We start from the raw sequence: 16,308 nt of genomic DNA, 5'->3' as shown, positions 1-16,308 counted from the left end.
CCACAAGTTCTGGTGCTGCATGAATCATCTAATGTCAATATAGCACATAACTCAGATGGAGTGGTCCTATGGTGACAGTAACCAACCAGAAGACATCATGCAAATGAGAATGCTGTATCCCACACCAGCTGCTCTGTTGCTGGCTGGTTGTTATAGTGATAAACTGAGGCCTTGCCTCTTTGCTTCTCCTTGAAAGCAAGCCTTTTAATTTCTCAAGGGAAGGGAGAAAGAAGAAAGGTGAAGAGGGTGGGGATGGGGGAGTGAATTATGTGACAAAGGAAAACATTGACTGGCTGGGAACAGAAAACCAGAGAGGGCATCACAGAGAAAAATACTAACTGGCCATGCCAGTGCTCACCACCGATGCTGAGTCAGAAACAGGTATCCCAAAAGCCCTTTCTAATGAGCTTCTTTCAGAGACCATGGAGGAGATAGAACACACATGCCCTCAGCCTCGGTTGGTAAGTAAAGACAAAGGATGCATGTATTTTTGTCATTCAAAAGCTCTTTGCTTTGTTAGAATGTAAAGGGTTTGATTGTTCAAAGTCATAACATGTAAATATGAATTCAACTGCAGGCTAATCCATCTCAGTCGATCGTGTTTAGATTTTGCGCTGGGAGAACTATTGTACTGGCTTTGAAAAAACACAGACTATTTTTGTGTCTGAGGAAGAGGTTAATATTTTATTATAGCAAGTCTCTTCCTATACAAAACATGTCAGGAATTTTTAAAAAGGCGTTTTTCTTTACCCTTTTAAAGGTTTGGGTTTACAACAAGGCTGTTCATTTCATCCTCGTCTGCTCTTTGTCTTTGTGCTGACTTTGGGAAATAAAACGATAGAAAAGCAGAACAGCCACATCCCCAAATAAAAGACAGCTAATTAAGGATGCTGCTGAGAAAAAAATAACAGTGTGGTAAGATCACCCATGATTCTAAAAGATTTTAAGGACATTGCCCCTGTACAGTTTCATGATTTCACTTCAGGTGATGGAAAACATGTGACTCGGGAAAGCTGCATTAAAAGAAGAGCTGCATGTCTTAAATAATTAATATATGGCCAGAGTGCATTCAGAGAAGCTGCTTGCCCATACAATAGAGCATTCCTTTATTTCTGTGTCTGATATATTGAAGTAAGCCCTCTTCCACCATCACTGTCCCGTTTCCCTCCTAGGGTTCTGCAGGGTCACTCTACATGAGGCAGGATTCTGCTCTTTGACAAATAAGGCAAAATAACACAGGGTTACTTGATGCTTTTCTGAAGTCATAAAGAACTTTGGAAGTCAGGCTTCCAGGAGATTTAAGGCTCTAAATTATGGTAAATGCCTTATGCCACTTATTTTGTGTGTGTGGGAGGAGAGCTTGCCAATTGATTAAAAGGGCATTGTTTGATGGGGCAGTATGAAGCAATGGGACTTTTTTTTGTGGTAGAGGAGCTGTTTGATAAAAAAACAAGTTGTTAGTCTTGGACTGAAGGTGACAAAAATCTCATCCAGGTGGCCAAGACCACTTCACAGTCAAACAAGCACAGGCTTCCCTTGGGGTACCGCATCATGAAAGCAAACGCCCTAGAGCTGTGTATTTTCATCACTAATCTTTCTTAAATTCAAAATTCTTTTATTGTTGTTCTTCATTTAAGACTGCCAGATTTCGTATTCTTGGCCGGGGTAATGGTTAACATTTTCCTATCCCTGTATGTGTGATCACTAGGCACTGATAAGGATGAAATATATATGAAAAAATCCTGAGAAATGGCTAGTAATAGGGTGTGACACTGTGTGGCTTGTGTAGTAGTTTAGCACTGGAGATGAGATCATTTACCACCAGATTTAAATCACAACCTGAGCAATTACATTTAACACTGTATTTCAAACATTATGCTGTTCTGACAACTAGCAACAGTTGTTGGACTTGACCCAAATTAACGTTATCCAATAGCTCTTCTTATAATTAACTAACAGCTTTGTAAAAAAGCTGTTAATGTATAAATGGAAAGTCTTTGGTTGATTATTTTAAATGGAAAGCTAAGTACATAGATTTGTACTGCATTATGTTTAAAAATGCTGCTTGTTAAGCTTTTCCTTACACATAATACGACCTCTTTGAATATAATTCTCCTATCATGTCACATAAAAAAATGAAATGCCTGTGTTAAGCAGGTATTTGCAGTATCAGTCATTCCAGTTGAATCTACAGAAATAAAGGTGGCAACCAGAATAAAACAGAAACTCACAATGATCTTTTTATAGCTCCATGAAGATTAATTAATCAGTAATGACAATAGAGATACTTGGAATGAAAATCTTTGGAAAATTCAGGATGCAAGACTTTCCACTGGAGAGTCCTACTTAAACGAACCTTACTATGGGTCTATTACGCTGTATTTTAATTTGTTACAGAAATTTATGTCATATTGGTGAGCTGAGCTTATTTGCAAATGATCATGCTGCTGGGTGGTCATTATGATGATGGTGTGAGAGTAATTTAAAAGTCAGGGCTTCCAGAGTTCTTTGTATAGGCAGGGATTCCTTTAAAAACTATTACTTAACTCTGTGTAATATATATAATTCCAAATTAGATCAAATACTTGAAGGAAGTTTCCATTAATTTCTATGAAACTTTCCATAGGTCAATAAATATTTTCGCAGATGGAATTGGTGATTGTAGGGCTCCATAAATGGATATTTTGTATAATAGATATTTACTGTTGCTGGCTTTTTAATTGAAAACTTAATTGCTTATCTGAATCCCCCAAACAGCAAATATTTTAATTAATATCTGTCACAATGTAAATATTTCTTTTTCAGTCAGTCAGTCCATCTGACTTTATGTTACGGAGGCTGCCATCTTGGCAGGAAGTGTCACTGTAGGACTAACGGAAACTTCTGTGTCCTTCCATGAATGAGGAAAGCAGGAGACACGGAAGTCAGTTTTCAGGTAAGTTTCGATGTGTATTGAAATATAAGCTTCTCCTATGGGTAGCACTGTTTTTATACAAATTACCATAACTTTCTTTTTTTTTTTGCAGACGCTGTCTGGGATTCTTGAACTTAAAAAAAAATTAAGAAAATTCACATTGAAGTAGTTACTCCCTGCTCCATCCTTCCCTCTATCTTTGCTTACTCTGTGTTCCCTATTTCCATGCATTTGCCTGCCAGCTAATTCTTCCATTCACCACACACCTTTAATGACCTTAGCCTCAGACCACTGCAATGAAACAATTAATTTCACTATAATCTCATCTACACTTTGGGTTTTCACCACTGCTGTAGCTATACAAGGGTTGCTGCTCCAGTACATAGCAGTATTGTAGTTATGGTCTGATTATGGACGCACCAACTGTTTGAAAATGGGATAAACCATACTAGTGTAAATTGTAATTTTAACTTAGTGGACCTATGTGGCTAAAAATCCATGGCATAGGCAAGGCCTTAGTTTAGCTGAGAAGCAAAGACATGGAATATAGAAAACTGGGGGCAGGGAAGAGCTTAGCAATGAAGTTTTTGGGCTTGATTTCACAGTTAATTCCCTTTGGAGAGCTCTTGGCTCCTTTGCAGGATCAGGGCCTTTGTCTGCATCGAGTTTGAAAAGCATTTATCACACTGTGGGAATTACCACTACCTAAATATTCAATAAATAATGGCAATGACCCTTGCTCATGGGTGAAGTTGGCAATAATCCCAGACAGCGTCTACAACAAAAAGAAGCAATGGCAATTGATAAGTACAGTGCTGCAATTAAAAACAATTAATACACATAGAAACTTACATGAAAACAAACTTTAAGGACTACCATATGGTTTGACTTTCACTGCAGCAGGAGTTTTTGTTTTGCTCAGAACTATATGTCTCTTCCTTCCAAAATAAGTAGGAATAAAATCTTTCTGACGTGGGTGCCTAATTCTCATTAACTTTCAATGAAACTTGGGTTCTTAAGTGCCTTCAGTTTCTTTGGAAAAGTTACTTAGGAATTTTTGAAAATTTTAACTTAGGGGCTTTAATAATTTTATGGTATTTTTTTAAATATGCCAGTTGTGCTGGTGAAAGTATTCAGCAGCTTTGAAAAACACTAACATTTAATTTAAGAGTAGATGAGAAATTATGCTATATATTATTAGTCTCGAGGGAGATTTAATAATGGTTTAAACTAGGAGATAATGTTTGTAGAAATATTCCCCTTGATGCGACTAAGTATGAAATTTGAAGAAGCTATTTCTAAAAACTGTATTGGCTTTGACTTTTAATATTTTGATCTCTGGCATTTTTCCTCTTTATTTAAACTATGACTCAGGATGATTCACACCTAACTGCTCTAGAAATATTTCAGACATTCTGCTTGTGTGAATGGGTAAAACTCCTCAACAAATGCATATGATTTTAAGTTTTATACTTAGTAACCTTAGGGTAGGTCTATGCTGCAAAGTCATATTGAAATAACATTAGCTATTTTGAAATAACTGTTCTAGTATCTACACAACACAATGGCCATGTCTACACTAGCCAAAAACTTCAAAATGGCCATGCAAATGGCCATTTTGAAGTTTACTAATGAAGCACTGACATACACATTCAGCGCATTGTTAGCATGTGGGTGGCTGCGGCGCTTCGAAATTGACACAGCTCACCGCCGCATGGCTCGTCCCAATGGGGCTCCTTTTCAAAAGGACCCCACCTACTTCGAAGTCCCCTTATTCCTATGAGCAGATGGGAATAAGGGGACTTCGAAGTAGGCAGGGTCCTTTCGAAAAGGAGCCCCGTCAGGATGAGCCGCGTGGTGGCGAGCTGCGTCAATTTCGAAGCGCTGCGGCCGCCCGCATGCTAATGAGGCGCTGAATATGTATTTCTGTGCTTCATTAGTAAACTTCGAAGTGGCCATTTGCATGGCAATTTCGAAGTTTTTGGTTAGTGTAGACATAGCCAACCATTATTTTGAAATAATTTTGAAGTAGTGGTTGGCTTATTTTGAAATAGGTAAACCTCATTTTATGAGGGGCTATGTCTGCACTAAAGAGGTCTTTTGAAAGAAGCTCTTCCGGAAGATCTCTTCTGAAAGAACTTCCTTCAAAAGAATGCATCCACACACAAAAAAAGCGGGTCAAAAGCGTGATCTGCTCTTTCAAAAGAGAGCTTCCACACAGCCCCCTCTTTTTTGAAAGAACAGGCCAGGGATCAAAAAAATCAGGCCCCGCAGGACTGCTCTTTCGAAGAAAACAGCCTGCGGAGCATCTACACACATTTTCTTTCAAAAGAAGCTGTCAAAAGGGGGTGCTCTTCCTGAAACGGGAAAGGAAGAGCGAATTCCAAAGGAGTGCTGCGTTCTTTTGATTTACTTTCAAAAGAATGCTTTGTGTAGATGCTCCGTGGGATCTTTCAAAAGAGTGCCCTTCTTTTGAAAAATCTTTTGAAAGAATTTGCTAGTGTAGACGCAGCCAGGAATAGCACCTATTTTGAAATAGCTATTTCACAATAGGCTCTATTAAGACAGGGCATAGAGCCTATTTTGAAATAAGCCATAGTGCATCCAATAGCTCTATTTTGAAATAGGCTCTATTGTGAGTAGATATTGTATTTTGAAATAGTTAAGTGCTATTTCAAAATGCATTTTTGTGTGTAGCAGCGTTATTTAAAAATAAGCTATTTCTTAATAGCTCTTCTAGAATAGCTTATTTTGAAACAAGTTTGTTATGTAGACATAGGTATAAAGGGCTTTATTATAGTTACAAAATCAGCCACAATTTTGTTCTTCCACACAGTGGTATGCTTTGGGGAGCCTGCCATCAGTTCTTCTTCATTTTGGATTTATGCTGGGATACAGATGATATGGAAAAGGAGAATTAGAACAGATGACTGCGTAATAAGGCTGTGCCTGAGAAGCTTAAACGAGGCACAGTACGACTAAATGTAGGCGATCTTAACCTACACAAGTTTTGTTCTGTATTTGGATATGGAAGTAGTATCCCTGAATTCTGCCTGTTTTGGACCCCAATTTAAAAAGCATGTCAAATCTGGCCTTCATTTGTATGCACATAACTTTCTTTGTTATGCTTTTAAAGCACTGAAGCATGTCACCACAAAATACTAGATTATGATTTGCTTTTCACTTCACTATGAGTCACACGATTGCTTCATATCTGAATATGCTGTACCCTTAGCAACGAGATGTTGCAGTTGGTCAGATATACAGAACTACTGGGACTTCATTGCAAGAGTCACAGAATTTGATTATTGGTGTGAATCTTATATAGTACACAGTGGCTACATCTACACGTGAAGCCAACATCGAAATAGGCTATTTCGATGAATAACGTCTACACATCCTCCAGGGCTGGCAACGTTGATGTTCAACTTCGACGTTGCACGGCACCACATCGAAATAGGCGCTGCGAGGGAACGTCTACACGCCAAAGTAGCACACATCGAAATAAGGGTGCCAGGCACAGCTGCAGACAGGGTCACAGGGCGGACTCAACAGCAAGCCGCTCCCTTAAAGGGCCCCTCCCAGACACAGTTGCACTAAACAACACAAGATACGCAGAGCCTACAACTGGTTGCAGACCCTGTGCCTGCAGCATGGATCCCCAGCTGCCGCAGCAGCAGCCAGAAGCCCTGGGCTAAGGGCTGCTGCCCACGGTGACCATAGAGCCCCGCAGGGGCTGGAGAGAGAGCATCTCTCAACCCCCCAGCTGATGGCCGCCATGGAGGACCCGGCAATTTCGACGTTGCGGGACGCGGATCGTCTACACGGTCCCTACTTCGACGTTGAACGTCGAAGTAGGGCGCTATTCCGATCCCCTCATGAGGTTAGCGACTTCGACGTCTCGCCGCCTAATGTCGAAGTTAACTTTGAAATAGCGCCCGACGCGTGTAGCTGCGACGGGCGCTATGTCGAAGTTAGTGCCGCTACTTCGAAGTAGCGTGCACGTGTAGACACAGCTAGTGTGTTGTATTTCTTGCTTACATGTGTGCATGTGATACTGTTTGGAACTTTCTGTTTCAGTCGAACAGTGTTTATTCCTCAAACAATGCTTTTTTCAGTTACTGTGAATGTCTATTTCACAGCCTAAAAGAAAATGAGTGGATGGGCTAGTGCAACTAAAAAGCAAAGGCAAGGAATTTACTGTATAAAGATACAAAAGCAGAAAAAAAAAGCCACTGGAAGGAGTTAAGTACTATTCACATTTGGCAGAAATATATCTACAGAAACCATGGTCACAGCCAGCTTTGCAATCAAAGGTTTGCCAAAACCAAGTTAGGTTCATTTAACTACACTGATCAAGGCCATGAAAAACTTCATGCCCTGTGCAATGAAATTATGATTACCTAGACCTAAGGTAGATGCAGCTAGGGTGACAAAAGAATTTTCAAGTATGTTTTTTTTCCCTTGTTGTTGTGTGAAAGACCTACACAAACAAAACCAACCCACCCCAACAAAGGGGTGTAATGAAACAGACTGTATGCCAATTGCTACCAAACATACCAAGTAAACAAACTGAAACGCTGCAAAGTGGTATTGGCAGCATAAAGAGCTGCGTTCAGTTTCCTCTTAACATTATAAAACAAACCCAGCTTGAATCCTCAACCAGAAATCTGAAGAAATTAAACAGCTCCCCTGGATGCCTCTAAAGACATGTCTGTATTTCATTTTGAAGTCTGCAGGAATGAGTCTCAGAGCTCAGATCAATTGATTCAGGTGCGCTGGGCTCACGCTATGGTACTAGACACAGCACTGTAGACATGGCAGCTTGGTCTGAAGCTCTGAAATCTATCTCCTTGGAACTTAGGGCTGAAAGTCTGCACAGCCTTTTTTTTTTTTTTTAAAGCACTGCACCACATAAATCCGACATCAGGAACTGGAATACACATAAACCTATAGGGGAGCCCTTTAACCTCCCCAGACACTCAATAATGAATTTAAAAGTAGCCATTCTTCCACAAAAGGATTTTAGCACAAGATTACAGAGGAAGACGTCTGACCTGGAATTCATTGGCAAATTTGATATGTTTTAATTAGGCCTTAACAGAGATCTCAACTATCTTATGCATTACAAGGGCAATTTCCCCACCTTTGATAGTCGCAGGAATGGGACACATCCAACTTAATTTGCTTCATCAACTGGTCCTGCTAATGATAAGTCACCCTTTTTCCCTCCTTTCCTTCCCCTCCTCGCTATATAAATCCTGGCTTCTATTTGTCTGCTCCAATCAGCTGAAGAAATGGGTCTTGCCCATGAAAGTTTGTAACCTAATAAATTTGTTAGTCTCTAAGCTGCTACCAGACTGCTTGTGATGTCCAAAACAGGTGTGTGCGTGCAGTACAGTCAGCTCCTTAGGTCTTTTGTCTCAGTTCTTCATTAGATGGAAGGGGAGAGAGCTCCTTTCAGCAGTTACCCACCCCAGCCTCAGGACATTATAGAAATTGTAGGGGTTACAAGTAATAGCATCATGTAGGGTGCGTCTACACAGGCACAAATCTTTGAAATAGCCATGCTAATGGCCATTTCAAAGATTGCTAATGAGGTGCTGAATTGAATACTCAGCGCCTCATTAGCATTACGACGCTTCCGGCCACAGCGCTTTGAAAGCGCTGCTTTCAAAAGCGCATGGCTCTGCACAGCTACACGGGGGTCCTTTTCGAAAGGACCCACACCTTTCGAAATCACCTTATCCCGATCACTGATCGGAATAAGGGGATTTCGAAAGGTGTGGGTCCTTTCGAAAAGGACCCCCGTGTAGCTGCGGCCGGAAGCATCCTAATGCTAATGAGGCGCTGAATATTCAATTCAGCGCCTCATTAGTAATCTTTGAAATATGGGTATTTCACAGCTATGTGCCCATGTAGACACAGCCATAAAGTATACTTATAGTGTGCCTTTAATAACTGTTGTACAGCCCTCTTGTTTATAATCTATGGCCCAGAGATCAAATTATATTGCTCTGCCAATTTTACTGTGTTGGATAAATTTATTTAGAGTAACTGGAGAAATCTCGGCAAATTTTGCCTGAGAAATAAAGCAAGAAAAATAAAGCTGGATTTATAGGTCTTCAATTATAGCAGCTTAAGGAAGTGATCTGGACTACGGGCTTCTCCTGGTAAGAGTTCTGAGATTTTCTTTCTGTCCTTTGGAGACGTTTGAATTTCTTGCTGGCACACAGATTCAGGGGAGGGAAACACAAACCCTTTATAAAAACTGTTCTCTTTGAGGGAAAGAAATCCAAAATTTTCTATAAATGATTGCCTCCAAATTGCCTCCATTCACCTGTATCCTTTTCAGCAGTAAATCAGCTAGTCTCCAATGATCAAGGCATAAAACATGATGAGGCAGATGGACGAGAGAAATAGGGAGCCAGGCTATGTTCTGCGACCTCCCACTGGAAGTGTGAGGCACTGAATCCACACCAGAAACAGAAGTCATCTCTTGTATAACTACAACCAGATAAATGCCACCATGGCACAGTTAACCACACTGTTGGGTGAAACTAAAATAGCATTTGCTTTCATTTTTGGTGGCTCAGTGTTTCTCTGCCATCACTAGCATAGGAGGATAAATGGGGGGAAAATTGTTACCTTTGATGATCTGTGTGGTAATCTGTTTCAGATATAATGTGCTGGCAAATGGATGGCAGGAGATATTTGCAAGGTGGAACATAACAAGCAAGCCAGCCTTTGTTATTGCAAAATTTGTTCATGTGAAAATAAACTAATGAGTCTGATCTGTGTTTGTGAGCCACAGTTTAGAGATTACTTATTTGAATGGACAGAGAAAATGTCACTCATGTTGCCAGATCCTCCATACCCAGATTTGACTGGCAGTAAGACAGCATGCAAAACTAGATCCACCTCCCAGTAGGTGCACAGGTATATTCTGGATAATGGGAGAAGAGACACGCCTGCACCAGAAAGATTTTCCCACAAACTCTAACCATTTTTAAAACTACATGGAGCCAGAGAGTTGGGTGGCCTAAGCCATCTATACTCACTTGATTTCAAAACCACCGATTTTGTGGAATTGGTTTACGGCAATTTTGAAATCAGTTCAATAAAAACAGTCCGGTCACTGGAGCCTGGTCTATACTATGGGGCCAGTTTAGCTGAAACAGTTTTAAAGCTGGTTACAATATGAGGGGGGAGATTTCCCCCGTGTTGTTGGGATGATTTCACACGCTTGTTACAATGATTGCAGCAGGGGTTGGTGACAATTTTCATGGAGGGGCCACTCCACAAATATTGATACTGGTCACAGGCCAGCTCTGGGCCCCCCAGAAGGGGTGAGGCCTTGGGCAGACAGGGTGGGTCTGGGGGCTACAGAGAGAGTGTGTGAGTATGGAAGACAAACACTTCATGTGGGAGAGACGGACTTTGTGACACAGACTAAGTGTGCACTGCAGTGTGTATGTGACAGTGACTCTGTGTGTGTGGCACAGACTGGCTATGCATGACGGTGACAGTGTGTGTGTGTGCTGGCTGCTGCTGGGTAAGTTTCTGAGAGAAGCCACCCTGTGTCTCCTTAAGGGAAATCTGTCCTGCTCTGCACTCCTGAGTGAGTCACTTAACATCCATGCTTCAAACTGGAGTAACTCAGCTGTGTGTCTCCCTCTCTCTGATCACTGCTCTGCAGAGATGGGGCACAGGGGCAGGGGAACACCCTGATTTCAGCACTATCCTCCACCCTCCACCCCGTCTCCCTCTGCGCAGTTAGCAGGGGAATCCTAAGAGCAGCTCCGCTGCGGACGGAACAAGGTGGGGCGAGGGGCAGCAGAACACATGCTGCTGGCTGTAAGCATGCACACTGTGCTAATCAGCTCTGTGGGCTGGAGAGAAGTGTTTGATGGGCTGGATCCAGCTCCTGGGGCTCATTTTGCCCACCCCTGTATTATATATAGCCAAGGGTTAAATTTGGCACTTATGCCCAGATTTGTAAAGGTATTTTGTGCATTGCAATTTACTCCCATCAGCATTCAAGGGCTAAGTGACTTGGTCCGCCAACTTCCATTTCCAAAAGTGACAGAGCGTCGCTAGGATTTTTCGTAGTCTAGATTCATGGACACAGCCTCAGTTACCAATTGCTTGTCTTCTTCTTATTCTCTTTGATCTATGCACACGTCATTTGTATGTACTTCTGAATCTGAGAGAATCAGGTTGTCTGCAAGCAGAATGACACTTGGGGACTTTGGAACTTAGTGGATGAGCCTCTATCACCTGGGCTGAAAGCTAGTGGGCTATTAGTGCAGGCTGTAGAGCAGACTCATTATTGTCTCTAAGTGGTCTCAGTTCCACTAGCTGGGATAGGACACTATACCCAGAAGGTGTGTGGGTTATACGTGCTCCTCCTTGACATATTCCTGCTTTTAGACTCTTGTCCCTCATTACTGTTCATTGTAATGTCTGAAGGTTGAGAGGTCACATGCTAAGAAAAGAATTGGCAAGCTTTTTAGCAAGACAGGCTAAAAAAGGATGTCCTTGACTTTAGTAGCATCTGAGAGATAAACCTTCTCAGCCTTGCAAAGAAACATATCTGAGTAAAAGTTTTCCTCTGTTTAGTGAAAGAAAGAAAGAAAGAAAGATCTCTTGCTGCAAACTAGACCTATTTTCTTCAAATAATCTCCCAGGAAACAGCCCATACCTTGCTAGGAGGTGATTACCGGTTGCAGGCCTCAGACCACAGCCATTATTGTTTTAACATTCTTGCCTTCCTCTTTATCACAGCATGAAACAGCCCGTGTGGGATGCTGTGTAACTTGACATTGCTTGGAGCTAAAAAGCCAGTTTAGCACTCAACAATCACAACGACAGAAGCCAAAAGACAGGGATTAGAAAATAAAGAAAATGAGTGTACACTATGCTACGCGAGCAGGTAGCTGATCAGGATTCCCTTCCACAGAACCCAAACAGAAAGTTTGATGTCCCATATTTTATTTTTAATCTCATCAGTGTATGGCAGTTGTATTTAACATTATGGAGGCATCAATGAAAGTAAGGCTACTTCCTTGCAATATAGGAGATTTTTTTTTTAAATCTGCAGGAATGATGAGAGTTTTATGAAGTTGTTATTGATGGCAAATCACAACCAAGACTAAGACAGGCTACAAAGTAATCCTAGAATTCACCTTTATGCTACCACTGGGACAGAGTAAGCCACCCTGTCAGGTCAAAAAACAAAGGGTCCTCTTGTGAGTTAAACACAGTGTCTGTCAAGCATAGAGAGCCATCATCAAGAAAAATATTTTTTACAAGAATGACCTAAATTAAGAGCAAAGTTAAACACCAATGAGAAATCCTAACGGCCATTCCAAGAAAGGAAAAAAAAAGAGAGGAGGAGAAGACAGTTTTTGCTAAAAGGAGACACTGTGTGAAATGCCCCTTAAACGATGTAGACGTCATCTAAGTATTAAAAAATGTGAATAAAAGGCAAGAAATACTTTGGCCAATAATGGGCATTCAGATAACAGTTATGACGAAGTAGCATACACCATACAGTCTCTTCCGAAGGACAAAACAAAACAGATGACGCACTGCCATGAAATCCCTAATACCCCATGGCAAAGACTAATTGGGATGTATTTGCATTTGACAAAGAAGGAAACCATTTTAACTGATTAATGCTTTTAAATAATGGAGATTTCAAAACTAAAAAGCAAATGGTGTTTTTCCCCTATATCAAATCACAGGGGGCCAGGCATCTGATACCAGATTATACCGTCCTGTGTGATTTTGGAGAAAACATTTAATCTCATATTGCATCAGGAGAGTCTTATTTACAAATAGGGAAGACATCAGCTCATTTCTCCTATCCTTTGTCTTTCTTGTACCTTTCAAGTATAAACGCTTTAGGCACTGTCTCTTATTATATGTTTGTAGATCATCTAACAAAATGGGACTATGATTTCAGGGTGTCCAAGTATTACTGCAGTACAAAAAAGAATAATAATGAAAGGAATTCCAGATAAATTAGTCAGAATTTCACTGGGATTTCCTACCTCATTCCAGCCCTGACTTCACATGCCTTTTATAAATAAATTAAACAATGCTTGGTGAAAAACTGAGCACAAGTAGTTTGTATCTAATTTTCGTCATTGAGTGTAGTTTGTACCCAATCCACTCAAAAGTTAGTGAAGATTTGGTCAGTTAGTGACTTCCAAAACCCTAGTGCCTAACCAGTTTTTTAGTTAATTCTAATATATATATATATGTGAACATTTTACCTCTGGAGGATTTGGAAACTGATTTATGTGCAACTGTCCCACATTCACAAGTGATACATAACAAAAAGTAGATGTTTTGTCTGAAAACTGCAGGAAAGATGGTTAGGAAAATGGACCCCCTACTCCATCCTGATAGAGTCTATCAACAGACAAGCTACTGTGCTAGCTGATTGTTTCAGATTTCCTCACTACACAAGACACAGCCCAAGGAAAGGAAAAGCTCATATGACTAACAGTCCAAGAACTAAGCTTCTTACACTTGGGGTGTGTAGCCAGAAAGGCCTGAATTTAATGTGTGGCTAGAGTGTTTATTTTTCTGAACCATTTCCAAAACACTCGAGCTTTTTGACTAAAACCAAGGCTTAGTTTTCATGATGTTTAAAAATACCAGTCTCCTCAGAGCCTAACTGGTGCTTTTCGTGTCATTTGTGTGTGCTCATGTGCGATTTGACAGAGGAAACAAACCATCATTATGCCACATTTAGGACTCAGTGACATGCAGTGAGATGATTCAGGTTTGACTTCTGGCTTAAAGAATGAACTGGATATTTGCTCATGTAATTCTTGCTTTGTTTTTCCTGTCTCTCTTCCTTCATTGCCTTCTAGACTCTGACTGCACCTGCTCCATTTGCAGATGAAATAAGCTGTCAGTGCCAAGCCCCACATGAGAAACTAACCATCACTCAGGCCCACCTGGGAACTCCAGGTGAGTCTTGCTTAATTAGACTCCTTTGCTGATAGGAGCATTGACAGGATTAAGAACAGCTCCCGCAGACAGAGCCTTTCACTATTTCATTATTACAAGAGAAGGAGGTACATACAGGCACCCTGGCTGAGAATTAGGGAGGTGTAACAAAAGGATGTTTATGTTTTGCAGGCGATACAGACTAGACATTTTGCTATCATTGTTAAAAGGGATGGATTAATTTTTTGAACAGTTATGAACACTCTGGACAGTGAGGTTGGGCCATAAGGTAACGCAAGAGATCATCATAGAGAGGTTATTTGCATGCTGAAATCATACGGTTTCTGGGCTAAAATCTGTGTTTCCCTCTCATTTGGAAACACACTTTTTGGCCTGTGCATCACAACAGGGTATATCTCCTCTGACAGCACCACGAGTGCACATATGTACCCTGCCTGAGTACCTGTATGATGTGGTACGAAATCACGTTTTTCCTTTCCGATGTTACAACTACAGTCAAGGCCTGCAGTGCCAGCAATACTGTAGTTTCTGACTCCACAAAAACAGTGTGCTGTTTGGCACCCATTCTCCAGTTCCAGCTGATGCAGGGTATGAGCTAATTCATGCTGAGTGACAGTAATTGCAGCTCTGGGGAACCAGAGCCTTTCCCTTTATGGAAACCCTGGTTGGCTGCATTACAAGTCCTTCCCTCTGCCTATTTAAATAGAAACGTTGATCTACTATTTTCCTAACTCCTTCAACACAGCGCACAAATAAGTGTTAAATGTTTTACCTGTTCCCCTCTTCTGTAGAACTGACCTACTCCTCTAATCTGGTCACAAGCCAGAGGACCTTAGGATAGGTCATAATCCAGATCATGGACCTTTCTGATGGTGTGGACGATCCCAACTGATGGTTTAACAGGCCTCCCAAAAAAGCTGCCTGTTTCTCCACTTTCAGGAAATATCCTTATCTTCCCAGTAAACATGGTTTCCCACACATTTCAGCTGAGTCATGGAAGATGCAATTACCCAGAGCACTGACAAATTTTTTGCTGTTCAAGAGGTCAGAGCCTCATTTGTTTGTCTTTCAGTTGTACAGGGACGTCCGATGTGAACAAAGTGTCCAGGCATGCCACTTTGAAGTAATTCCTTAGGCTACCTGCAGCCCACTGCCAGAGCGTGATGAGTAGGGAACAGGAAGAGACAGGTAGTAGGGGAAAATGGGAAAAAGCGATAATAATGGGAAAGATAGAAAGGTTAATTAGAGCGAGGAGACGAGTCTCAAGGAAGAGGAAAGTTGGAGAGGAAAGAGGAACCCAACATGTGTTTACACCCAGCTGTGTAAGAGAAGAAGAGAAGGAGCAAAGAAAAAAGCGAGATGACACAAATGTTGTGAGACACGTTTACTTCTGTTTAAAGCTAGAAACCAGTGTTGTGTTTCTTTCCCCACAGCTGACAGACCAGTTAGAGTGTATGCAGATGGAATATTTGACCTCTTCCACGCCGGGCATGCTAGAGCTCTTATGCAAGCCAAAACCCTATTCCCCAATAGCTACTTATTAGTAGGAGGTAAGATCATGTCTATTGAGCTGGATTTTTGCCTCTGTTTTTGAAGTTGTAGAGGAGTTTGCACTGTTGCCATGTTCTAAGCCACAGTTGTTTACATCCTCTGACTTTGAATGGTATTTCCTCTCTTGGTGATGTTTTACACCTAAAAATTTGTCCATCTTAAAATTATGTCAAACAAGGTAACAGTCAAGTCAAACTCTCTTCTTAGCTGCATATGCACAGTTCCCAAAACGGAGAAGTCTGCATAGTTCTGACTGCAGAACGTCTCTATGAAAGTGTTTGTCCTTTTTATTTTCAGTCTCAGGATTATAAAAAAGATGGAGATGAGGGAACAATCTATAACTAATAACCTAATTAATTATTTTAGCATATTTTTAGTTCACAAAACATCCATGAGCTGATTTTGATTTCTATTTCACTTATTCATGGAACTTTTTTGAATTCGTTATTCTGTGAATGAGTAAAATGGATTCCGAAGTTGTCATATGTCAAAGAGTATTATTTTTGTTTACTGACTGGATGATTGTGCAAGCATGTGTAGTGTGAATACTTGCACATGTGCATTGCAGGGTCAGCGTCTTTGAATATTGGTTCGTGTAGCTTTGAAATTTGTTTTTCAAAAACATATTTTACAGTAAAACTCTGCTGTGCAAACTAACAAAGTATGATTCAAGTGAGTTCTTTGAGACAGTCAAATGAATAATACATTATTTTGTGTCATTGCCTCATCTCTGCAAAAATGGAAAAGCATTCTTATTCACATTTTGGTTTTATACTAAAATTATTTTAATTCACATGGAAATAGAGGGGAAGATCTATTCAGTAATGGAGGAAATACCTGAAAGCTCTCTGAAG

The 16,308-nt window shown here is 40.8% G+C and overlaps 1 protein-coding gene across 1 annotated transcript in view; it reads left to right on the top strand.

Annotated features, from left to right (window-relative positions):
• Positions 1-275: 275 nt before the first annotated feature.
• The window catches only part of PCYT1B (phosphate cytidylyltransferase 1B, choline), a 50,102-nt gene continuing 34,069 nt past the window's right edge, over positions 276-16,308 (top strand). The window contains exons 1-3 of the mRNA XM_074983378.1: positions 276-461; positions 13,804-13,903; positions 15,337-15,453. Coding sequence (XP_074839479.1) covers positions 345-461; positions 13,804-13,903; positions 15,337-15,453 — 334 coding nt within the window. The 5' untranslated portion in view covers positions 276-344. The remainder of the gene's footprint in view (positions 462-13,803; positions 13,904-15,336; positions 15,454-16,308) is intronic.

Source organism: Carettochelys insculpta, chromosome 1 (assembly GCF_033958435.1).
Source record: "Carettochelys insculpta isolate YL-2023 chromosome 1, ASM3395843v1, whole genome shotgun sequence".
Classification (NCBI taxonomy): Eukaryota; Metazoa; Chordata; order Testudines; family Carettochelyidae; genus Carettochelys; species Carettochelys insculpta.
This window is presented reverse-complemented; position numbering and strand designations above follow the sequence as displayed.